This window comes from Zosterops lateralis, assembly GCF_965231275.1.
Source record: "Zosterops lateralis genome assembly, chromosome: 1".
NCBI classification, from domain to species: Eukaryota; Metazoa; Chordata; class Aves; order Passeriformes; family Zosteropidae; genus Zosterops; species Zosterops lateralis.
In genome coordinates, this window is record NC_139762.1 from 94,391,026 (window position 1) to 94,418,649 (window position 27,624).

Here is a 27,624-nt window from a genome sequence, read left to right on the forward strand (position 1 = left end):
TTCCAGGTAACAAGTGATAGGACAAAAGGAAATGACCTCAAGTTGAATCAGGGGAGGTTTAGGTTAGGTACTAGGAAAAATATTCTTCACTGGAAGGGTTGTCAAGCATTGGAACAGGCTGCCCAGGGAAATGGTAAAGTCACCATTCCTGAAGGTGTTTAAAAAATGTGTAGATGTGGCAGGCAGGAAAATGAGTTAGTGGTGAACACAGCAGTGCTGGGTTAATGGTTGAACTTAAAAAATCTCAGAGCTCTTTTCCAATCTAAACTATTCTATGATTCCATGACATTTGTTTAAAAGGGCCAACTCTTTATCAGGCATCAGAGAATATCACCTTGCATTTCAAGTTGAAATGATACAAAAGGCCATGAGGATTATCAGAGAGCTAAGGCACCTTTCCTATGAAAGCAGATTGAGAGAGTTGGGATTGTTCAACCTGGAGAAAAGATGGCTTTGGCTTGACCTCATTGTGTCCTTCGAGTACTTGAAGGGAGCTTATAGAAGAGGTAGACAGTGATTTTTTGCACAGGCAGTTAGTGGTAGGACAAGGAAGAACAGTTTTAAACTAAAAAGGAGATTTATCTTAGAAGGCAGGAGAAAATTCTTTACTCAGAAAGTGGTGAGGCACTGGAACAGGTTGCCTGGAGAAGCTGTGGGTGCCCCGCCCCTGGGGTAGTTCAAAGAGGGGCTGGGATGGGGCTTTGAGCAACCTGGTATTGTGGAAGGTGCCTCTTCCCATGGCAGGAGGGTGGAACTACATGGCCTTTAGGGTCCCTTCTAACTCAGGCCATTCTATGATTCTATGACAGTGAGAGAAGGTGGAAGGATCTGTATGAAACTGACTTATGAAGCCTCGTAATTACTACTGCTCTATGCATAGAACAGTGCCATTCAAACCAACTTCCAGGATCAAAAGGTGTTTTAAGATGCACTATGCTACTGCTACTCTTTTCTTACAAAATATACTGTCAATAGACAGAAGCAAATTTTCTGTATAAAACAAAAACCCACGCCAGAATGGTTGTTTGAGAAGAGAGGAGAGAGGAGAAGAGAGAGAAAAGAGAGAAAAGAGAGAAGAGAACTTCGTTATGGGATTCCAGGACTTAAATGGCCACTGCAATGAGGAAAGAGGCTCTCTCTCTTCACAAGGAAGCACACAGAGAACACAAGAGGCAAAAAGTACAAGTGACACTGGGAAAAGTTTCATCTTAACAGGAAAAAAAAATTATAGCATGAACAATCATTCACTGGAGCAACTTCCTAAGGGGTGTAGCAGAGCTCTCATCACTGGGAATTTTCAATATTTGACTGAACAGAGTGCTTGATGATCTCCTCTAGATTTCCCTTCCCCACAAAGGTTGGACAAGATGATTTTTGGAGTCCTCTTCTAAGCTATACTGTCCTATGACTCTACTCACCAGAGATCAGTACAGAGCGCACCTTGCAGGCTTATATTGCAGAAGATTGTCTTTACAGTACAAGAAGACCTCCATGTTTCTACTACTTAAGCTTCAGTCAGCCTTTTTTTTTAACATTATAGCACTGTGGAGGTGATTTTAGAATTGCATTCATGGTACTGTTAACTCCAGAACATGTTTCTCTAGCATTTTCTTTCTGTCTTTAGATGCTGAAACTTAAGTAAATCTGGACAAACAAACATTCATACTTAATAATTATGCAGCTGCTTTGGCTGCAGAAAAGTAGTCCTGATGGCATCATAACTTGATGCAAGAATTATGAAGCATGTGTCTAAAAAGCAGAAAGTAAGCTTCTATCATCAGTCATATACAGCATTTGCCACAGAACTTCTGTTTTCACTTCCAAAGTTTACAAAATACTCCTCTCGATTCTTCAGAATGTATGGAAAATATTTCATTGCAGTATGGTCGAGAGATGATGTTTCCATTTCCTTTACAGTGTTCTCAATAAATATGTGCGTTGTATTAAATAGACTGATCAAAGTTAAAAGTCATGGTATCACCCAAGACATGGAACATTTCACATCTGTAAGTGTCACAAGATACAACCCTCAAAGCAGTGTAACACAGACTGCAAAACTGTCTGGAGAGGTCCCTTGCTACCAGTCCCACTGAGGTAGAAAGGGATCGAGATATATATTGCTACCCTGATTCAGACCTTCTTGGCCTACACGGTTGCCTTACACAGTGGAAGCAGCATGTCAGGACGTGCAACTGGAATAACTCACTTTCAGCTGACTGCAACAGAGGGATCAGTTTGCAGCTTACAACTTTTTGGCTGATGGCGTGCAACAAGGAACTGTGTTTTCCTTGGAAACAAACCATTGTGAAATAAAACTGGCACTTTCAGCAACTACCCACACTGTCTTCCACAGATTCACAATGTTAGCATACGCTTGCTAATGGAACTAATAACCTATGCTCTAGACAGTACTTGATTGTTTATGAATGTGAGATCATCATTTATATCTTGTTATGATGCTTAAAATTAACCAAAGGTGCTCACTGTGGGGAGCATGAATCCCATTAGGTACTCCATCTATTTTCTAACCATATCAGCTAAGCCTTCACAACAGGAAGACATGTTGATGACAGAAATTTCCAAAACATCTCACATACCTAGCAATTAAAACAAACTTACTTCAGGTTGCCCTTCCTTCTTAACTAAACTCTAATATTGCCAGGATTTGATAGGAAGAACAAATAATGTGTACTAGCAAAATAACTTCACTCTTTTAAAGTCCTTCACTTGTTATTTTTCTTTCTGAAAAGATCCTCAAGTCATCACTTGTCTTTGTGATAGCAGTCTTCAAAAGTATAAATGTCTGCCTAGTCTTCATTTCTTTGTAGCAAAGCAAATACATACAATGTGTGTACAGACAGCAAGCCACGAGGAAAGCTCTGAATTTTCAGCACATCTACTTCCAGTACCTGAAGAATCACAGGTGACCCCGATGGCTTTTTTATGTTCCTTGGTCAGCCGCAGACAGAGAAAAGCACTCAGCCAGCAAGGGATTATGGAGCCTGTTCCTATGGAACCTGTTTCACACTCTGACATAGCATAGCACCAGACAAGAGCTGAACACCAAAGAGAAATACTGCTTGCAAGGGTCAGATAAGCATCCAAAAAACATGGAAAGCTGAGAACACATCTTAGGCAAAAAACTTCAGCTCCCAAACACTTCTAAAATTGAGTCTTTTACACACACGCATCCTCTCATCACAAACTTCCAAACAGGAAATATTTCAAGAAAAAGCTACATTTCTATCCTTAGGGCTTTTCCAAAGAATGATTATGTAACTCTCCAAGACCCTTTTAAAGAAAAAATGCAGAAAATAATCAGTTAAGTAAAGCTTTTCATTCCCATCCAGTTAACCTAGTATTGTTGGGTTTGAGTTGAAAAGCTCAAACTCATTTGCAAGAAGCAGTAAAAGGTGATGACAAAGCTAGAAGGCAAGACTTAGCACACCACCCTCTGGTATTACAGGTAGCCTCTTGTCCAGTGAATCCATACGTACTGCCAGTGCCTCTAACTGGAAACTCTTCTGTGTGACAGCCACATACAGAACTCATTCCTTCAGAACACGAGCAGGTCATTACAAAATTATTACATACTAATCCTTATCCTCTTGGCCTGCATGGTTGACTCATGCAGTGGAAGCAGAAAGCTGAGGCATATGACTGGAACCACTTCCCTTTGTATGGATTTACAGCACATCACTTTGTGACTTCTGTCACTTGTTTACCCAATTTGCTGTAACATCAAACTGGATCTTTTTATTTTGCAGGGGTAGCATTACCCAAAACAGGCATATCTAATAGCTACTATCACAAATTTCTCTACTCAATGAAATAAAAATGCTTCAAAAGAAGAATTTACAGTTCAGTAAAATAAAAGAGGGTTGTACTGATGGACTTGATACCCTTCTAGTTTTACATACAAAATGGAAATATCGGGACACAGCAGCTGATTACAAGGCAATTTTCTAAATAATATACAGAACATCAACCTCAAGTTCATTTTTCCTGGCTACTTTTCTTTCAGACCTCAATAATCCCTTCCACTGATATACCTACAGTCTTGTCTATTTTATGATATTTACAAATTGGTAGAATTCAGTATTCGAAAATTCAGATAGGCTTATGCAGGGCACCGAGGAATTTCTTCTTTTTACTTCAAAGCATAAAAACCACACAAATTTTAGAAGTATGTTACATTCCAGCATTATTTGACAAAGCATCTCAAATGTATTTAGGTTGCTATTACACAGCCATAGCTCCTGCTCTCAAGTTGAAATCACTGCAGAGTTTTTTCAATCAGTCAAGATAATTTGAAAATCATATGATCTTCATATGATGTTAGGAGCACTGTAACACTGATGCCATTCTTAAAGCACATGAAAAATACCAGCACCTTGCAAAACCAAATATATTTTTAATATTCCTTTACAGGAATTGTTTTATAACAGATATTCCAATTCAGTGACTCTGCTACCAGTAACCTTCTATATATGAATGATTCTATTTGATTCAAAGGGATTACTCATACGTAAAGTTATTTCAGAGGCAACTCATTATTTAAAATTCATAAGGAAGATGAGGTAATTAAACAACTATAAAGATTTTTCTATGGCTTTTTCTTATGTAAAAGAATTTTTTAAACAGATGTATCAAATAGAACTCTAGTTAAGAAAGAATCATAAACTATAAAATGCATATTTTTACAGTACTAATGGTGTCTCTAAAAAATCTTTAAAGAATATTTATGTGTATTTTTCATACAAAATAATTTCCAAATCCAGACTTGTGCATAACAGTGGCAGAATTCAATCTCACTGATGAATGACTTAGTGAATTTATTTTTATTTTCTTGCTCATATTTTTATGTGTGTTTATGTATATATCTTAATCTTGAATATCTTAATAGTGAAACATCTGTTTGTTCTGTGTTCTGACACAATTTACACCTAAGTAAAGTAATGATGTAACAGAAATTAGAACTTGGCACCATTAACATTACTGATGCATTCACCTTGTCCTCAACCACAATGTCTCCTAGACACAATAAAGGTGTAGCCAAAGATTTATCCTGCCAATAAGATATAGTTATAGGTCCCATGAAGATTACTGACACTGAAGTACCAAATATGTACTGGCCTTGGACTTAGCAGATAACATGCCAGTTTTGAGACACATTCAAGTTGACAATAAATCAGTATCACAGTTCCAATAACAGGAAAATATACCTTAGAGGAATTCTTTCTGTTAAAACATTCCACTTTTGAGTTAGCTATTAAATGGTAATGATCATAATGGACTAGACAGTGGGGTGTTTTGTGTCTAAAATGTGCAGATATTTTACTACAAGTTTATTTTTTAAAAACTTACGTGATTTTCAACTGCACAGTATTTTTCCCTTAAATCAATTTTGTCTTTTAAAAAAAGACAATAACCTAAACAAAAGATGTTTTCATAGCAATTTCATTATGAATTGTACTTGTTTTCAGTATCTGCCCATGAAACACTTCCACAGCCTCCATAGCTCCTCCCTTTTGTGCATAAAAAGCCCAGTAGTGATGGAAAGGTAGGGAGAGCAAGGTGCACAAGTTAAGTACTGCTTACTAAATTGCAAATGTATTATTTCTCTCCCTTTCAGAACTATCTAAATACTTACCACCAGCAATTCCATTCTAAGAAGTTTGTTAAAAGGGCCTCAATTTCTCGGGGTATATGGGTTATAACTATTTTTTTTCAAGCACCCTTTTAAACTTCTTTTCAATTTTCTGTTTTTGATGATAGTCATGCTGACAACTTTTTTTGGTCCATCAAATTCTGTAGTACAATTACATGAATTTACTTTTAATAAATTACCATCTTTGCATATATCAGTCAAACCATGAAGACTAAACACTTGCAAATAAAATGCATTATTAATTTAATTGTCACAGCCTATTTAGCTAGCTTCTATTAGTATTTGCTATAATATGCAATGTATCAGAGGGCAGAATCAAATTCAAAACATAAAGAATAAACTGATTATATTGTCCTAGAGAAATTAAAAAATAGCAAGCTTGCAAAATTATAATCAAGGCATTAATGTTTTACATAGGTAAGAAAACTACATAACTTAATTTATAATATCTTTATGCCCAAAGTGATGGTTTAACATGCAGTAGAAGGATTTCTTTGGTTCCTAAAGCCATTAAAAGGCATCAAACTTTCTCATAATAGGAGAGGAAAGGTGGAAAGAAAAGCAACAGTGGTTTGGTATTTACTGCAATAGTTCATGTGGCTTAAACACCCCCCATCCCCAGTGAGGGACTGCTACTAGAAATTTATATTGTTGTAGTAGCTCTGCCACTACTGTTTGATGTTGCTCTACATTAAGCTGAAGTGCCACCTGAAAAGGTGTTGTGGAAAAGAAATACTCAAAAGATGGATGAAGAAACTGTGAAAGAAGAGGGCATGAAGTCACTCCAACTCCACCTGTCTATGCTGGAGCCAAAGCCTCCCTAGCCATGCCAGCAGGCAGGAGAGGGAGGCTGCAGACCTCAGCAGGGCTCCTCTGCTCCTTGGGCAGCCTGGGCCCGTAAACCTGCCACCCTCCTCCTCGTGCCATGCTGGTCAGCCAGCCAGAAAGCCTTGAAGGAATACGGGAAGAAAAGGGGAAAACGGCCACAGCTGGGAGGCTTTCAGAACAAAACACTCAAAGAAAAGCCAGCAACAACTGATACAGTTTATAGCATCCTGCTTGTTTAGGAATTCATTTCAAGATGATCATCACTGAAAATACTCTTCTCAGGCTAAGATACTATATTTGGAAATCTATTGCATGTATCCTTTATTGTGCACATATTCACAAGGGTAATACAAGTTATCTCTACATTGTATTTATGATGACTGTACAGTAAGTACCCCCTTGTAAAAGAATATATTGGTATAACATGCTTCCAGTTATAAAATAAGCCACCAGAGGAAAACACTTTGTAATTGTTGTGCTATGACAAGAGATAACGAACATAAACTTTTTTAATGATATCTGCTTTGATGAAAGTGTAATTGTTTTTTCAATGCATCATTGTGTATTTTAGATTAAATAGAATATCTCAAAACTCTTGAATAATCACATGTTAGGGAAATTCTGGTTAAGCCCTTTGTAGAGGAAATCTCCTTAAAAATAAAAGCACCACTTAAATCGGTGCTTAGTCAAACAAAGATATATATGGAGTGTTAATTTAAAACCCTACTCTTAGGTCTCTATGTGATTTAAGTGTGACAAACTTGTGAGGAATGGGTCTAATTGCCCACAATTTCCATTGTCTTTTACAAGAAATGAACATGACTCAGGAAGAGCTTTGCTGTGTTCTCCTTCAGCTCCTATCATTTATTTTCCTCTTTTTTCATATCAAAACCAGAAAATACTCTTTATTTATGAAAGGCTACTGCTGAAGAATGAGTTACAAGGCAGTAATACTTGAAACAGTATCAAGCATCCAACAATGAACACCTCGTCTACCCAGGCTGAAAGAGAATATGCCATCTTTTGGCTATCCAAAACACATCAATTTTCTAGTTGGCCCAAAGATTCAATGAAATAGCAATAGCTAAGCCGCAATGTGCCAAATAAATCAGAAGCAAAATCTGTTTATCTGCAAACACAGTGCCATTGAGTTTGTAAAACACAGTTATATTTTAAACCACATAAAAAATAACCTGCTTGCAAACAAAGTTGGAGAATAAGTAGCTGTGTACAGATTGAAAAAAAAAAATTAATTAATTTTAAAAATACTGAAAATGCCAAGTCTCCCTTCCTGCCCAAGAACACTTGAAGAAACTTTCTTTTTCATTCCTCTGTGGCTTTAACTTCTTAGAAAGTAATTTTATAAACCTATGAGCATCAAGGCCAGCAAGAAAAAACAAGAAAGGAAAAAGAAAACAAAAATAAAACAAACCAAAACACACCCAAATTTTGATTTTGTACTGAGGGACATTTACAACTATAAAAGTTTTGAGAAAATATTATCACCTGTCAAAAAAAAAAAAAAAAGCCCCAAATGGTGCAAATCCTAAACCTTTTACATGGAATTTTTTTCTACAGACATGTCATAGGCACCATGACATCAGAGCCCTTAAACATGTTGCATGTCTCTTGGAATTGAGGTAAAAATCCAGATGGCTTCATTATGGGTAAGCTAAATATTCTAGAAAATATCTCCATGTAGTGTATAAGATCCAATGAAAAAAAAAAAAAATTAAAGCAGTTTACCTTTCTTTGGGTGTGCCAACTCCATGTTTCCCCAGTAAATGAGTATTCAAATGCTTCTTCATCACAAATGCCACCCTGTCAAATGAAGAGCAAATGAGAAAGATCATGTTATTAAACTTTTTTTTTCTGTTTTGAGCATGCACTTGAACATATTTCATTAAAGGCAGTCCCTAAAAAATCCCTCCTCTGCTAGGATTTGACTTAGACTGGGGAGTCCATTCTGTAACAACAGGCTTCCCTCATTTTGCAGTCCCTTGGCTTTTTCTCTTACAAGTCCCAACCATGTCCATCATTGGACAAAGAATGGAAAACCTGCTTCTGCTTCCCTTTGCAAATTAGAATATCTCACACGTTATACTGATAATATAGTCTATTTTACCTAAAGAACGTTCTCTGATATTACAAAGTAACACAGTTTTAGTTACGCCTTTGAATTTATTTAAGCTTAATGGGCCCGCCCTGCAACCTTTCTTCATACAGGTAGTTCATTGTTTTTAATGAGAAACATGAAAAAAAAGCAATATAAGATGCTTTAATCACTGCTTATGCCTGGTCAAAATTCATTGTATTAATTATTTAAAGAGATACACATAGAAACAAATTAATAGCCTTAGTTTTTTTATAGTCTTGTGAAAAAAAAAGGACGAAAAACGTGAAGCACGTGTTCATGAACACACTGTGAGCAGGAATATTGTTCAAACTGGCAAGACATTCTTCAAAGCACCAACAAAATACATACTACCTGGCATCATGTTTCTACCAAACCAAACACAGATAATTTACTTTAATTTTGCTAATATACGTAATGAAACAGATAGAAGCCTATCAAGTAGTATTCTTCTGCTGATAACACCATAACATCAATTTAATTATGTCATGTGACTGCTTCAAACAATTTAGATATCAGACTGAAGCTTCAAACTAAAATGGTTCTCTCGATAAGCAAAAATTTTACTGCTGCAACTTTCAGTGTGAAAAGGGCTTGCAAACATTTTTGTTAATTATGTATTACAGCTGTCCTTCATAAAGTTAATTACTAATAGCTGAAAGGCAATAGAGTCTATTTGCATATGTACATGAAAGGCATGACATATGCAAAAATATGATTTTAATTAGCATTCCATGATATGAAGGGCTACAAATCAAACTGGCATGTTATAAGATTTTTAACATTAAACGCTGAATTCATCTGGACGTGTTTGCAGTAATGGACAATGGAAGGACTGTAAAGCACCAGCACTATGGGGTATAACAGCCACAAAAGCAAAGACACAGTACTTTTGCTTTACAATTATGTTAATTTAGCTTTTCCATGTCTGATCTTCTTTGGGCACTTGCACATTATTACAGAGAACCTCTCTTCTGCATCCCTTAAGGTATAAGAATATAATACTGTCTTATTTAAATGATATAAATTTCCTTATTTTTTACAAAAATACATTTAAAAAGTATCCTAAATACTTTTCCCTACTCAACTTATTACTATGGCATCATAACCATTACAACTGTGAACAATCTATTACACCGTTACCACCATTACTATGCAAGTGCCATCAAAATTACTGTACATAGGGCAAATAATTGTAACAAAATAGAAAAAAATGTGTTCTAATAAAAGCATAAGGCATACAAAATGTACTGCCCTTGCAGAAATAGTATTTCCACACAGCTGTGGAAGGTACCAAACATATTTTCATTTAATAATATCTGTATTTCCTGTTACAAACTTCCATTTCCCCCTTCTCTAAAAGGAAAATAAAGTCACTGAAATTACTGTGAAAGGGCAACGTGCAATCGGAGTTGTAAAGGGATATTTTGCTATTTGCATGGAATATAAAGATCCCAACCAGCTACACAGTATTTCGGGGAAGCACTTTTTGGTTTCTGAGCTTCCAAACAAAGGCTGACCACTGCATATATGACACAACTGCAGCGGGGTAAGGACAGACATACCTTTCTGCAATATCAAAGACAAAGGCACTGGTAATAACATGAAGCAATTAATCTTGCATTCTGCCTCCTCTCTGTTACATCTATGTTCTAGCAACCATTTTGCTGCTGTTATACACAGCACCAATAGACTGAACCCTGATTCAGTTCGTGTCTCAGCACCTGCCAACATTTTACGCTTTTAACGTAAAGCTTCAAGGCTTCAGACCTGAGGAGTGCACAATGCCTTAGTTCAAGTCTGGAGCACTCTGCATAGCTCAGGGTCAGCTCCCCAATTTAGAGAATCAGACCTTAAAAATAAAAGCAGAGTTGCTATTATCATGAGAAATTGAGAACAAGATTTTAAAAATTGCCAACAGAGACACAAGAGGCAAAGTTTAAACAACCTTGTTTGGATGCTGAATTTGAAGACCACCAATTAAAACAATCACAAACAAACAAACCTACAGAGAGAGACAAGTGGAAACTATTTGGTTTTGTTTACTAAATCCTGCAGGTGATTTTCAGAGAGGTAGTAACAGTGTTTGCTGGCTTTACAAAAGAAACACAAAAAATGTTTTCCATACATTCAGTAACTCTAGGTTTCAAAGTAATTAATGGTTTAGTAGGCAAAAAATAATGAGTTTATCTACGTTATTTACCTCTGCTAAGGTAAATCAGTTATTCCCAAGCTACTGCTAGAGTAGACATGACCTTGGCCTTTTAAATTAGTATTAGGAGAAGTTTGACTGGCATCTATAAGGACTCACTGAGTGAATGCTTTTAATTACTGCACTGATATATGTTCAAATCAAAAGGAATCTTTCCATTAGCAATTAGTAAGCACTAATTCAGGCTTCCACAAATTTCTCATTTCTTGCTTTTAATTCTAGTGGAAGTATAAACAGTCAAATGCTAAAAGCTAACTAGTTTCAGGAGAGCATCAAAAGGGAGTAGAAAAAACCTGTAAATGCAATATTCTACTGTTTCAAATACATGCAAACCAAGCCATACTAGAGGCCTGGAACCAGTTTAACAAACTAATCTGGACAAATTCATCCTCAACCCACATGAAAACAAGAAGTCATAGCCCAGCTGCTCTCCTGAGGGGTCAGGTCTCTACAGGCAGAAATGTGTAGCCTATACATCCAAGAAATGGTAACCCTTCATTTGGTAGGAAGACTTCTAGGAGCCTCCTCTCAAAGTGGAACAAGGTGAGTGGGCAGGATTTCTTTTGCTGGCAGGAGCATTATGTTGGGTTAACTTTTTTAATGATTTTCAACTACTCTGGCTTCAAAACTAGCAACATTCTCAGTCGTACACGCTATGTTGAAACTACAGAATAAATTAAAGACAAGTTGAAAGATTACACAGAGCATTAGAATAGCATCTTCATTCTCCATACACAATTTTTTGCACACAAACTATAAATAAAAATTACTCTAAATCATAAATATATGAGCACCTTTCCCAAAATAAGTTTGTAGAATATTCTGGTTTCCTTTTATAAGAGTTGTGGCTTGTAGGAACGTGACCATTCATATTCCATGGCAATCTTCAAATAGTATTTGGACTCTCTCTCAGAATGTCTGTAACTGATTTAGGAGCCTCTATAGATTTGTCTTCAGTTATAAAAGCACATTTTAAAATACAAAAGAAACAAAGGGAATTCTAATTCTGAGAATAAAGAAACATATTGGAGAATCTTTGCTTCCGCTTTTCATTCTAGTGTAGTACAAATTTTTCAGCATGTACAATGTTTATCATCACAGTACTCAAGGAATAGAAATAATCTGTCATGCATTGTCTGTTTTCTATGTTCTCTGTGGGGAGAGAATTGTTCTCTGCGAAGTATCTTGCTTTGAGAGGGCAAAAGATTCTAAGTTTTATTATGTTTTGAATCCATAATAGCTCTTTTCATTTGAATATGTACATCACTAGCTCAGTGAAAAGCCTAAAAAAAACCCCAAAAAACCAGAACCAAACACACACACAAACCAAAACAAGCATTCTGGACCATAAGGTCCCGAAACCTGTTATTCCCTGTGTCTTTACCAAGTGCTCAGCCTTGGCCTAGTTCCAAGGAAGGAGCTACATCTTACCTCTACCAGAAAGTCACTTGAAGCCATGGTGACAGACCAGTCATTTTCTAACTGCACATAACTGTTGAGGAGGACCAGCACAGGAATTTATTTTTGTGGGACTCTACAAACAAGGTATCGAGCAGCTGAAGAGCAATTTTAAATCACTTCTCAGTGGATACATTGCTCTCTGCAACTGCTCTTGGAGAATTTATCTTAGAGACAGCAATGTTCAATGACAGCAGAAAAGTCCAGGAGAATAACAATGAATATCTAGCCTTTATTCATATTCTCAATATCCTTTACATCTCCTTTAAACTGTCCAAAACCTCTTTATACAGAAATTTAACTCTGAGAATAGAGGTAAGCTAGTGCATAATGCAAGTACATAGGATGTTTTTAAAAGCTGCTTGAGAGCCTTTAAAAAAACCCAACAAAATCAAACCCATAAACAAATCCAAGAATTTAGTGCTTTGTTTTAGCATAAGTTTCAGGCACACAGAAAGGATAGAATGTTTTACCATTTTGGATGAATCAGTTGAGAGATCTGACAGCATCAAGGAATAATAAGGAAAAGGATCTCAAACTTTTATACATCATCACAGAATACGATGAAATAATACATTATCCTGTTCACATTAGGTTTTGTTTCCTGTGATCTGTACTTGCATTTCTGTCCTTACATCTTCACGTGAGGCAAGAAACCAGAAAATCAAGGCAAGCTTCACAGATCATGCCAAGAAAGGGGACTGGGATATGTTCAGGCAAGTAAATAACAATGTGGAATATATGGTTTTTACCATCTTAATGAAGCATTCTTGTTCTTATTTTGTCTCAAAAAACACTGGAAACCCTAACTGTTTGTAGTTGAACCTGTGGTTCTCATGGAGCCATGCCAACAGGAGTAGCAACCAGTAAGAGAAAGGAATAGGGCATTTTCTCAAGAAATACCAGGAACCACATGTATTTCAGAATGTTCAATAAAACTTGCATATGTAATCACAGATTTTTGCAAGCACTTGAGCTGTGCATGTTCCACCCATAAAAGCAGAATTTCACACATTCAAATCGGCATTTAGTCAAATAGTATTTAAACACTGCAGATAAACTAAAAAACTTCAAGTTTTTAAATTCTCCAAATTGTATAAAAAGTTGCTACCCAGATCTCATGTCTCCACCAGGATTTTGTATTCAGCAGGTTAACTTCAGGAACAAGAGCACAGTGGCAAATGCAGAACTGTCCAGAAAACAATGGTTTTCTATGAACAAGTCAGCTTTTCTTTCCATGCATCGAAAGTCTAAATTCCTGAGAATTTCAAGTCCATCATTTGTGGATGTTTGCCGTTTCTGAAGGGTCCAGACTGGGGCTCTGATAACTCTCTTACATGACTGCGCGCAAGGGACTCAATTTAAAAGAAAGTATCTGGCAGGGCAGAGTCTGGTGTGGAAGATATCCAGTAGTCTGAAAGGCTTCATGCCCTTTGTGACAAGATGTCAGGTTCAAGTAAATATCTGGCAGGGTGAAGCCTAATATAGAAAACATCCAAATATCTGAAAAACTTCATGCCCTCTATGACAGGACATCAAGTCCTAGAACCCAGCATAGGATAGATGAGGTTTTCTCTAGACTCGTTTACTAGCCAAATGAAGCAGGTTACTTCCAAATAAAAGAGATAGTTATTTTTTGTAAGTTTAAAAAAAAAAATCAATAACATTTCAAAAGGTTAACAAGCCATGCGCGATCACACATCTGCGATGCTGTGACACGCTGCCTTCTACTCCCTGCTGACCCCATGTGTCAAAGAAGGATATGGCTGCTCTGTGCTCCACCCTCACCAACACTGCTAATTAAACTGGGAAGCAAAACATATCCATCCATCCACATCACCAAGTGTGTGTAACTTGGCAGAATGGAAAATCCAAACTTTTCCTCTTGAAAAGAGAAACCAAAAGAGGTAAATGAAGACAACTTTGCCATTACTAGCAAGACAAGAAGCCAGATTACCATGGGAAGATATCATGGTAATTCGCGGAATCTAAAGACCAACGTAAGTTTTCAGTTTCTGAGAACTACCAGCCTTTCTGTTTCAATTTTGAGTGGTTTTTAGAGTGTTTACAATTTTCCATGCAACAACCAGGTATATTTCTTAATTATTTATTGGCATCTTTTCCATGGAGAAGTTTTTCTATCGAAGTTTAAAACCCAACATTTTCAAGTGGTTTGTGTATTACTATGAAATCATCAATGCAATGACTACAACCTTTTCTTCTAAAAACCTCATCTCTTTTTTTACTGTTACTTGCAACAAGCTAGCAATGAAGCCAAGCTGCCCAAAAAATAAAGACAACAACTTGTATTATTAGAACACCTGCACACAGCTAGCACCCAAGGTAGACTTGACTATGACAGCAGCTACTGTTCCTGCCTTGCTTTGAACAGGATGACAGACAACAGGATTGTCAATGTGCTGTTCAATGACCTGCATCAATCTCAAGAATAATTTACTGCTATATCAGACAGATCATTATGGATGAGTTGCACGCTATCAATCAATCAATCGACTGTGTTGTTCCTGCATATTCCTGCATCTATCAACCAGAAGAGAGAGACATCCCTCAACGTATTCTTGTTGCTCTCTGCCACAGGTCTGCTATTCTCAAGATGGCAAAGAATTATTAGCCCCATGGCCATAAAGAAGTAGCAACTGGCACAATTATCTCCTCTTACAGACCTGGGTATAAAGAAAGAGCAAACTAAGTAAAACAGAAAGCATCCTCTGCTGTTCCACTGAAGCTTATCTTGCCATCCAAAGTTGAGTCGTCTCACCATCCCACTTTTAAGAGATGTTTGTTATAATATAAACCATCCAGGACAGAAATTTAGTCTGCTATTGTGGCAAAAAAAAAGGAATTCACTGGCAGTATTTACATCATTTCCTCCCTCATGAGGGAGCTCACTTACCTGGTGCCTCACCTAAGTTACTTATTTTGTAACTGAAATCAAAAAGGTTTTGTGTGAATCAGATAAGGGTCCATTCTGAACTTTTTTGATTTGAAGGTATTGTGTAGTAGTGATTTATTTTAAACACAAGAAGTACCCTTCAGTGAAACCTGCAGAAATAAGCCACATCCAGGCAGTGATAATTATTATTAACATAAAAGTGAGTTGAAACTTAAGAGTGGAACTGTGAACTTTTATATTTGAAGACACAATAACAAGTGTTAACTGTAAGCAAACAAATGGCATTCTGCTTTTATTTGCTAGAAGAGCAAACTTAAAATAGCTAAACATTGGCAAAACCTTTAAAGTCAGGTGTTCGCTCTGTCAGAAAATCACCTTACAAATACATGAGAAAATTATAACCACTACAAGAAATGTTTGTTTCAATATTCAGAGAAGTTAATGAATGTTAAGTGATAATGGTAGACAGCAGCAGTATGTAATTAGATTTCTAAACACATCTTACCAAATCACTTCTAAGCTAAAAGAATCACATGTTCTATTAATTTTCATTGGTTACTGAGCATCTGTAACTGTCACCTCTAACAGGTGTTTCGTAATCTAACAGCTGCACAAAGTGCTAAAAAAAAAAAAAAGGAAAAAGACAGAATCACAGTGTGCTTTCTCTAGTGCTGCTATCAACCTCTCAAGTCTACCACAATGCAGAACCTCTTTTCCTATAGTCTGAAATGCAACCCTGGGTTTGGTGTTGGGAGTGCCTTGCATTTAAAGCAGATTAATACAAACATAAAAAACCAGGACATCACCAGAAAACACACCTGCCATGCAAAATGAGGCTGAGAAATGCTTAAAACATAACGGAACATTTACATCTGTAAGCACTGTGATATAGATTAGTGTTTTACCAACCTCGCTACCAAGACACAGTTTATGTCTTCTCTTTTTTCATGATTTGTATATCCAACATTCTCATAACTCTGATCCCTCACTTTTTCATTTTTTCCACTTTCTTCAAACACTGGCTTGCCTTCCTACTTATGATCCAGTCCATTTCCTAGCATGCTCAAGACTTCAGATAAAGAATTTGATACAGTAGGCATCAGTTGCACATATCATCATTTAGCATCTGGAAAGCAAAGCAGGATAAACAAGCTAATATTTGAAGGCAGAAATTCTTCAAAGTAGATTCAATCTTTTGCATGACTCAGGTGAACCACATCTCTAGGTGCCCCATGAGGAGTTTTGAAATACTGCACTTTCTGCAGACAGTTTGTAAAGAGCTTCCTAGTGATCCCAAGGAGCAAAGTCTGCGCCTTTTGGAAGTGCAAAAAACAGACAATAAGACTATCTCAAAATAAGGATGTTGCAATGACTTTCTACTTAAAACTAGAATTGATAGAGCCAAACAAATATATTTAACATTCTACCATTCATAAATGAAAAATTCCTTTTGATGTAGCTTCTTCCTGATGGCTCAGAAATCACACTACAGACTGAATCACCAGGTTTATGCAGAGCTTCTATGGGAAGAGCTATCTTGAGAATGAAAGTGTCCTCATCAAAAGACTCCTCTGTTGCCTGTCTTTAAAGGAAATCAAAACAAATCTAAAGATAGTTGATTTGTAGACTAGAAAACACACAGGGCCTGCAGTAGCAGTGCCACATATATAACTCAGTCAATTCTGCAGCTACAGTGCCTGTGGTCTTTTGCAAAGTTGAGAGGTACCAAGAAAGAAATGAGATGAATAAATTGGTCACTATCTGATGACTGAACTGCTCAGAAGTCATACACAATCAGAAGACATACACAATTTTTATTGACAATTTCCCCACAATTTGAAATGCTGCTGGTGATAGATGGTGGCTGAAGCGAAGACTCTGCAGTCCACTTGATCTGTGAGAGTAGTGAGAATGTTGCCCTAGGTCTTTGCTTGACATAGAAAAGCAAGTGCTGGTTGATTTGTTTATTCCCAAGACTTAAACTCAGCTGTAAAACACATCCTCTTTGTCTTACATCCAGGCATTCCACAAGACTGTTTGACTTCAGGTAGAAAGTAAAATACTTCAGAATATCTTTTTGCCAAAGTAGCTGCATAAAAATAGTAAATCTATGACAGCAAGACCTAATCTGTAACCATCAGTAGCACCATCTACATGCATGAACCTTTAACAATAGGCTGGTCAAATCAGAACTGACTAGCTCCAGCCAAAGAAACAAAAAGGCTATCATGTGGATCAGATTGGTTTCAGTCCACAAAAAATGCCTCTAATACTTTTATCCCCATAAATATGTTTAAAGCACAAGGATGGTTCCAGCTTTCCTTGTCCAAGGGCTCTTGGGCCTGGCCATTGCTACCTCTGGGACTAAGAACCACCTAACACACTGTGTCATCGGGCCAACCTAACACTTGACAAGCATGTCTGATAAATGTTTGATTTTTCTTTGTTGGAAGACATTTGATTTTTCTTTGTTGGAAGTTTGTCATTACATGAGCATAAGTAAAAGCTCAGCTTTCATTTTCAACTGGCATCTCAGTCTCTCCAGATATTCCCATTACAGCCATGCCCAGCTCTTCACAAAAATGGAGTGTTGCAACAATTTCTTCCTATGACTGAAGAAGGAAGCTGACTGAAGAAACAGCTCAGAGGAAATCATGTTATTCAGACCAGACAGACTGTTATGCACTATCCAAGCATTACAGACCTACAAAACTCTCTCAAATTATAGCACTGATTGTAGAGGATGCAGATAATATGAAGAGCAGCACAGAAGTCTATCCAAGTAAGAATTCCAGGTATAACAGTGGTTTTAAGTCCACTTATCCCATGAGCAAATGCTAACACCTCTCATCACTTCAGTCACATACATAGCAGAGGAATCACTGAAGCTGCCAAGCAGTCTGGTGTTTCTCAGGTTTTCCTCTGATGGCCAGCAGGAGTCACTTCAGAAACCCAAAGCCAGGACTGGAAAGATTAGGAGTACTCACCTGAGATATAATTGTTATTGCAGCAATAAAGACATGAAAAAAAAAATCCCAATGAATTTAGATGGATGTTTTACACACACTCACACTCACACATACAATCCGCCCACATTCTTGCTGTCCAGTAAGGATGTTGCATGCACTTGGTATGAAGACTGTCATCAGTCTGGAAAAACCACAGGAATATAGATCAGACAAGTCAGTACAGTCATAAAGATGATATCTGTGACACAGCAGAAGATGTTCTCTGGCAAAGATTACTCCAATTCCAGCCAGCATCTGAGATTAACTCTGACCATTTCTGGCCACAAATCAAACATGAGAGATATAGAAACTACATAGGCGCCCAACGGAATTGAGAAAAAAAATCATCTTTGATCTCAAAGGCCTGAATAAACCTACATACACATGCTGAGTGTACCTATGAACAAAGAAATGAAGGAGAAATCAGTGTAGGTTCAAACAAAAGCTTATGGCATGCTATCTAAAAAAAAGAACAATTTACAAACTACCCAAAAAATGCAATAAAAGGAACGTATATTGCTAACAGGAAAAAATCCAGAACTTCAGTTTTAGATAAAAAGTGACAGCCTGGTCCTATAAAGAAACATAAACCATGTCTAAAAAAATATTATTTTTTGAGTATCTTCCTGAAATGAAGTATCAATTAAAAGGCTTTTCCTTCCTAATCCATGCTGTCGTTGCAACCACAGCTCCATAAAGCCTCATCTCAAGTGCCAGCACAAAACGATGAGATTCCACAGGTCTGCTTTCAGTAGGAGGAGAACTGGACAGCCCAGGTGACACAGGTACCAACACACACTGTGGTACTCCATTTTATTCAGTATGGTGTCATATTTTGATTTTCATGAATGGGTTCCTGTTAGAGCACTAGAATTTAACATGTTCACACCTGACAGATGTCCAAATTCTTGCTATTTCCTGGAGGTCACTTACAGCTATGGAACAGAGCACATAACCACCGACATGCAAGTCTCTGCTTAGCTTTGTAAAGGGATACAAGTGAAATGGCTCTCACACTGGAGCCAACACACTCCCCCCATAGTTTAACCCCTGATGCCCACAGGCCTTGCTCCAGGGATGAGCTGCACCAGGACAGTTTGCAGCTGAGAAAGGACACAAATTTTAGGTAGTTTAAAAACATTCTTTGAAGACTGAGCACATACAAAATGCTTTCGCATTTTATATTAACAGAAATAAGCAAACAAAAATATCCAACCAATTAAAAGGGCTGTTCTGTCTCTTTACAATTTCTCTGATTAGCAGAACTCCTCTCAAAAAAAACCCATTATTTATTACATGAAATGTCTGTACCTGGGCAGACATAGAGACAGAAATAATCTGATCAGTGTCCAACTTTTATAATACTGAATAGTAGGCAATGTTATGTGCAACACATAGCTGAATGGATGGAAGGAATTGATTTTATAAAGGAGTAACAAACAAAATAGTCCAAAATATTAACTGATAAACACATGCTGGGGTGGAAACAGCCTATTATAAAATTACGGTAAAGATCCTCAAACTGTTCAAGGGAGAAAAAAGTGCAATTTTCCACATAACCTGAGAGCACTGAGTTTTCTGATTATAAGATCCAAGGAACCTGTAAACCCAAGGCTCTAATTTTCTTATGGCGACTGCGTAATATTTTGCAAAGTAAAATTGACTGAGATGGAAGCTATTTTGCATGGTACAGTGGCGATGGCTAACAAATGAGAGTTTTGTGGGCTGAATGTTAGTCCCCTGCCTCATCTGCCACCCCTAATGACAGCAGCCACCTGCTGTTTTATTGTCACAGCTGGAGCCAGTTCACACTCCTTGGTGCTGAGCTCTGCCCATGAGCGCCAAGCTCTCGCCTCGCCTCATTACTTTGATGAACTTTTTATGGTCAGCACCCATGAAGACCTCATCTAGGACTATACAACCTAGATCGGCTTCAGGGAGTGCTTCCAGCTAGCATGAGGTGATAATACACAGTGACACCACGGCTGCTGCTGCCTGTCACTTAGGCAAGTCACTATACTTCTGGCTCTTCAGGGCCCTCAACAGGTAAAATGCCATGAAATTCTCCTTTACAACCAAGTTCACTCCCTTTCTTTTCACATTGCAATATAGAGAGATCATATCCTGCTACCAACATTTAGCTTTTCAAAGATAGATATTACAATAAAAATGTATCATGCTGTTTACTGCATATAACTACAGACGAGAAATCTCTACATTCCTTGAACATAACCCTGTTGCCTTCCTAAAAAAAAGAAAGCAAGCACAAAAGGCATATTACAGCTTGATTAACACCACCAAATAATTACATGTATATTGCAAGAGAAGGACCATTTTAACTTTAAAGAGCAAAAAGCACAGAAAGAAAAGTTAAGTCAGTCAAATCAAATTATTAAGCAGATGAATTCACAGTGGAGATTGATACACGTTACTTCCCTCTCACCTAAAAAAAGCCCCACATGAGTAGATATGATATTTTCTGAAATCAAGATAACAACAAAGCAAAGCCTTTTACATCTTTTTTTCTTAATCCAAACAGTCTGTTACTATTTTCTGCTAATTTAAAAGCAAATAGAATCATCCTTTCATTTTCAATTTTTTTGTACTAACAAACATTCTGAATCTCCTGAGCCTGTATACAATTTTTAACTTCATCAGAAATTCTTTTATTGACGCATTTAGAGCAAACTGTTTTATGCTTGATCACTGAAATTTAACCCCAGGTTTACTTTCAGCAGCAGAATAATTATTTTGGTGTCAACAGAGCTTTACATTTGCCCATATTTACATATATCATTAAGATTAATATATGTGCTATTAATAATAATTTCATTAACATTCTGAAAACATCAAATAACATTTTGACTTTTGAATGGCTGTAGGCTATTATAAGCCTAAAAACCAGAACATTTTCAGTATTCATTGTGTAGCAATCCAGCTGATCAGTTTTGACAAATTCATGCAATGTTATAAGCCATTAAACTTCATTTAGTTTCACTTAAAAATTCCACCTAAAAATAAAAAGCAACTGTCTTTTTTGTACAGACAGTATGATTTTCAGCAGTTACCAGCTCCCAGGATCCTCCAAAAAGAAACTGCTGGAGTTTTATTTCTTTTATTGAAATGTTTTAAAATTTATTGATGAGTTTTTGAAATAATATTTTTGAGACCACTGACCTAGCAAGACTTGAAAATCTCTAATATGTTACAGAGCAATTGAGCTCCTCTTGACAAGGGACAGTGCTGCAGAGACACTGTGCTTCATGTAAGATCCCCTACAACGGCTGGAAACTTGAAAATGTGTTGCTGACCACAGGTTATGTCTGTTGCATTTCAGGGAATTTACACACGCCCTTCTTTTATGAGTGCTTTTTAAGTTTCACCTAAGCTGCATTTGAAGAGATAGAAGAAAATAATGATGCAACAAAGATTTCTATTCTGCTAAAAGCTGAGGACCACCCAGACAGTCCTGAAGTATTAAAGAGACCACGAGAACACACGGAACCTTTCATAGTGAGGGCCTAAAACCTAAGTATGAGCAATCCCAAATATTACCAATGCAAATTTCTCTACCACTACAATTTCTGAAAGTGCTTGTCTTCTGCACAAGTTCAAGAGAACTTCTTGTGAAGCACAGTGACAGATCACATCCTTCAGAGAATCCAACAACACAAGAGAAAATTGCTTTTAGAAGAAGAAGGAATTTCTTTCTTTTGTGTAGATCATGTATTTGTCAAGTGCGTAATTTGTAGGACTCATTTTGTACCCTTAAAAATAAAACATCAAAAATGCAGCTTGACCAGTGCAGGGTAATTAAATAACAATAGCTGAAAAAAAATTTTTTTTCAATTTTTTTTTTTTAAGCCAAGTATGTCAGCAGTGGTATGCCTATTGCATGGTTTGTGATATGGCACACTCAATAATTATAAAAGTTTCAAGCTTCTTTTTTATCAATCACTAATTCATAAAAAATGCTCCAAAACAACAATTAGCTAGGTCTTGCTATAAAGGAATTTGATAAAGGATGCATAGCTATCCAGACTACCTATAGTAGGTATGTTCCTGTCTTACAAGAAGGTAGCCTGCATACACATATAAATATTTGGAAATACTTTTCCTTTGTAACACTGGTTTGCCTTGGCATTATGACTGTGTTTTAGACTTGTATTCTAAAATATAACTTCAATTTACCCAGCACTTACAGTTCACTGGTCTGTAATTCTTAATATCCCTCTATTTTCCACCAATTTTAATTTTAGTTGCAGTTATTTAAAGTTCATTTTCCATGCCCTTTCAATTGTGATTTTTTCCCAATATGACAACAAACCTAAGTGTCATTTCTGATGGTGACTTTCATTGGAATACAAAGGAGACAAACTTTTTAAAAGAGAAGTTATAGTGGTCAGTATGAAGATGACCTGCATGTGAATAGACAGTCTGGAGTTGATGGGATTTTTATCCAATTACTAATCCCCTCAGCTATTCAGCCCTCTGAACAATAAATTTCTATAAACTGATCTCTTAACCCATCACCAGCTGGTCATCTACTGCTTTCCAACATTGATGACAAAAAGGGAAACACCTTACACTTTCTATTATTTTAATCTCCACAACACAAGATGCTCATGAAAGTCCCCAGATCTTTTTTCTCATCTAATGGATCCTACAAAAAGAGGAATAGGCATATAAAATTACTTGGCTTAATGTAAATATTCTGACTTCTCTACTTACTCCAAGCACACAAAGAAGATTTCAATGTACATATTGTCCTAGCAGTGAACAGAAATAAATGTCAATCCTAAAAAATGGCTAAACTTCTATGCCTGTTGTTGAAGAAAAAGATATCCATAGGAACGATGTCGGAGACATTGTTGAGGAACTGCTCATCCTTTAAAAGATTATTACCTCTGTAATGCTGCCAGTGCCAGTGTCAGGCTGGGCAATTAGCCAATTAAGTGTGAATAAGAACTGCCAAGAAACTGTTTTATTCTAGCCTCAGAATATTTGTGTATCTTTGAGCTGCTGGTGTGTTTGTGTTCATGCATCAGTGGAATCTGGTTGTTCATGCCAGGTTTCCTTATCACACTTTTCTGCCTCCTTGAACCCATACATTCCTGCAATACAAAATGGACATGTGTCTGCTGATAATGTCAACGTCCTTAGGTTCACAAGGAGAGATTTTGTATAACTAGATCTAAAGTAGTCTTTGTGTTCATTACCTGACCCTCCCTGCTTAAACAAGGCTAGACAAGTGGAAGAATCCAATACTGCAAGCACCTCTAGGAGACATTAAAAGACAACAGGTGTGAAGAAATCAGCATCAATTCCAATATTCCTGGCCCAACTCTCCTAGAAATCCCATTTTTATATGGCATCTGAAGGAAATTCTCACTTCTCAGAGCAGACTGGATGCAATGGGGTGCTGAGAGTATCCTGTTAGTTCCTTCATTTAGATCTCATTATGCTTTAGACTCCTGTACATCCATCTAGGAAATCCACTCGGAAATATGAGTACGAAATATATCTCAAGCAATCTGACTAGGGCTATAGTGTAGAAAGTCTGAGGACATAAGCAAATTTCTACTTTTTTCTATTTTTCTGGGTTTTTTTTCCAGGAGGGAAAGTGGGAAAGGTGGTATGCAGACCTACCAACTGCAAGCCTTTATCTTAATTCAATCACAAAAGTATAATCATTCCAGATACAGATCCCTCAACACTTGTGTTACAGTCATTTAAAATTAAAACCAATGAAAAAGTAATATACACAATTTACAAATCAAAGCAGAGCAGTCCCAAGAATAAACAGAAGTATGAAAAATCCTTTCACAACATTCCAGAATACAGGTATTACCTGGCATTGAAGTTACCTTCTTGAACGCCTATTAGAAAATTTCACAAATCTTAACAGTGCTGACAACTTGTTCAGAATTTACCATTGCTTAGACTAAAAACACATCCTACTTTTCAAGACATGTTTAAACAGCCTTGATGAAAATTAGTATATGTTATAAAATTGTAAGTACGTTTACTTATTATTTTAAGGCCAGTCAAAGTAATTACCCAATACTGCTGCCTCTAATCAGGCATTAGGGAGGAAGGATGGGTATGAGTTAGTAAAAATGTCACTGATCACAGAATATGCCGAATTGGAAAGGATCCTAAAAGCCTTCAAACTCACAGTCTCTTTCATCAGGGCATGACATAAATGAAGTTGTGTGAGTGACAACCATTCTTACACAAAGATTCACAGCCAAACCTATTATTTTCCTAATAAATCCCACCAGTCTGGAAAAGAGGAACACGATGCTAGCTACAGCACAAGTTAACCCCTAGATTGGTCAGAACATGCAACAATTGCTGTTCCTAAGGGTGAAGCTGGTACACCAGTACACCATGACACACTGAAGATTCAGCTAACTGGATTTTCCATGTCCCCAGTAGCTGTGCTGTGCAGAAAGGGCCCACCTTACTGCTCAAGAACTCCACTCGAGAAGAACTGTTTTTCCCTCAACATATCAACTTTTCTATGGATCCCCTAAGCTGGAGATGTTTAGAAATGGCACATATCAGCCCTTCACTCTTCCCTCTTCTGGGACATAACCGTGAACAGAGAAGGGACCAACATAACCTACACATCTTTGCTCTTGTTTTTCATACACTCCATGACAAAAAAGGAAAGAAGGGCTAGCAGGCAGTAACTGACAGAAGTGAAAAAGCAAATTCTTTCAAGTACTTTTCAGATTAAAATGGAATTCCCTTTTTCAGCATTCTTCTTCTGTTTTGCTATGTACATCTGTAGCTCTAATATTTGCAGTTGCCAAAGGATTCTGCTTTTTCTTATCACTTTGGTTAGCACAAACATAGCATTTCTTCTTACCTTTTGTAGATGCATCACTAAAAATCGTATCATAAAGCATTCAGAAATTATATTTATCATGCCAGCAACAAGACAAACTAAACTGAAAATATTAATTTTAAATGGTTTTAAAATTTAAAAAATCTGGTTTTATTTTCAATGTATCTCTAAATTAATGCAAGCCTACTTCCTCCCAAGAAGAGAGCAAACAAGTGTAGGTTTCACTACAGTACATATGATCTAGATAACAAGGTCTAATCATAACATATTTATCACCATCTAGCATTTGGCTTGTATATGATGTCCACAGGCACTTGTAGTGATAGCTGTCAAAATGCATTCTTTTTCTGGCATAAAAGAGTATAACAACAAGGACAAGCAATGGAGTGCAGTACTGAGTAACAACACAGCCTGGAATTTAGCCCATAGTAAAGAAACAGTCAAATTCATTATCAACATCAATGATGGAGGTTCATGCCTACAGTGGCAGAATATTTCAGAAGTCACTAAGCTTCTTTCTGCTAAAGATGCTAAAAAGTGTTTCAATAATAGGGTACCATTTTCCCCTCCTTTCTTTTTGACCATACCAGGTATCAGAAAATCTTATTTAAACTAAGCATGTTCCTTTAGAAGAAGGTTTAAAAGGGCATGAACTCCTCTGCACAAATTTCAACTCCTTGTTCCAACAGTATATGGTCCATCAGCACATGAGTAAATCAAACTACTTACGCTTAAATTGAAAGTTCATTTCTCCTTGACAGACAAACGACAGAGCTCATGCATCATTCAGAAATGTCTTGGGTTATTGACAGTGGAGAGAAAGGCTCCTATCCTTTACAACATTTCTGAAGAATAGAGGCCATAACTGGAAAAAACATACTAAGATTCACTTGCCTTCTCCAGATCTCACTTTATTTGTTTTTAATAGATCATTAAATTTATTTATTAGTCAAGTTCCTGACAAATGGCTGTTTCCCCATCCTTAACTACTGTGGTGAATGCTTAACAGGTAAAAAATACATAGTGCTGTTCTGAAACAAAAAAAGTACCAAAGCAACTTTGCAAGCATCTTATAAAGCTAACAGTTTCACATGGTCCAAAAGCCAAAATCACTAACTCCGTTACTTCCCTGGGAAGTAATGCATGTTTGTTCCCAAGAACCTCTTAATTTAAAAAGAGAGAGAGAGAGAGAGAGAGAGAGAGAGAGGAAAGAGCAGGAGACAGATAATCAGGTGATCTGGCACCCAAAGTCAGTTTTATCCATCTGTAGTTGCTCAGTGGGAAACTGAAAAATGGAAGACACTAATCCTAAAAATCAGAGGACAGCATGCCAGACAGAACACATTGCAATTCTGAGCTGTATAAACACAGACAAGTTAAAAGGTATCTAACCTTTAAATTCTCTAAATTAGTTACACTAAATCCTATACTAGTTAGACTGTTACAGTAAATCCTTAAAATAAATATTATTCAGCAAAGGCCATGACAACTTGTGCCATATTTGTAAACTCCTGGCCACCTGGAACGGGATCAAACTCATTTAGTATTCTTGAAAGCCTGTTCTAAAAAGTAAACTTTGCATTATTTGTATTATGTGCATACACGAAGAATATGTTCACCTGAAGGGCTATTCATAAACAAATATGTAGGCACCTATGGCAGTGACCACCCTCAAATTCATTTTTCATCTTTACAGTTAACAAATACTTCTGATTACTCAATATGCATGTACGTATGGATGCAAAATTATATATTGATTAGTTTAGCATTTAGCATAACATATGAATCTATTGGATTTCTCCAGAGTAACAGATAACATTTTTAAAAAATTATACCAATAGACCATTAGCATTATGAGTGAATTTATTTTCCCCAACAGTGCTAAAGATATGCAAAATTTTCATTTTTCAGAGTTGCATAGTAAATGATTAACACCAGCTCTGCTCATTATCTTGCTTAACAAAACTTCTCTAAAAACAAATAAATCAAAAATGCCTCTAACATTCCTGAATAAATAAATTACAGACCTGTTCAGTGGCAGCAATGATATTTTAAAAAGCTTGTGCAAGCTCATTGTACAATTTTATTACAAAACTGCAATTTATAATAAAACTGTCCACTTTTTTTTTATTTTCCATTCAGTTTTATTCAAAGAAGTACCTTTTGTGATCCAAGAAATTTTCTAAAAAGCTGCATATCTAGAAACATCAGGCCCATATTCCAGTGTGTTACAACATACAAAAAATGATATCAGGAGAAATCTTACTGCCTATTGTACAATAGGATTTGTAAGGAGAACTGCAGTTAGAATGAAAGAATTACTATCTAAAACAAGATTCTCATCACTCTGAATGCACACTTTATTTATTTTTTTTAAGAAAAAAAAATTCTTGTCTCAGACTTTAGAATTATCGTTCTTTCATTGCATGTGGACATTGAAGTCAGTCTAGAAGTAAAACACTGCATTTCCCATTCTTGCTGGAAAAAACAGTGAAACAAGGAATGTCCAGTTTTGAAGATTTAGTGAATTGCCTTCCTACCTC

General features: G+C 36.7%; 1 protein-coding gene across 2 annotated transcripts in view; it reads right to left on the reverse strand.

Moving 5' to 3' along the window:
- ZNF407 (zinc finger protein 407) overlaps positions 1-27,624 on the reverse strand; it is a 334,832-nt gene that overhangs the window by 195,332 nt on the left and 111,876 nt on the right. For both annotated transcript variants that reach the window (XR_014590699.1, XM_083867457.1), the window contains exon 4: positions 8,246-8,320. Coding sequence is in view for 1 of the 2 variants with exons in the window: in XM_083867457.1 (XP_083723583.1) it covers positions 8,246-8,320 (75 nt within the window). In the remaining variant the exon portion in view is untranslated. The remainder of the gene's footprint in view (positions 1-8,245; positions 8,321-27,624) is intronic.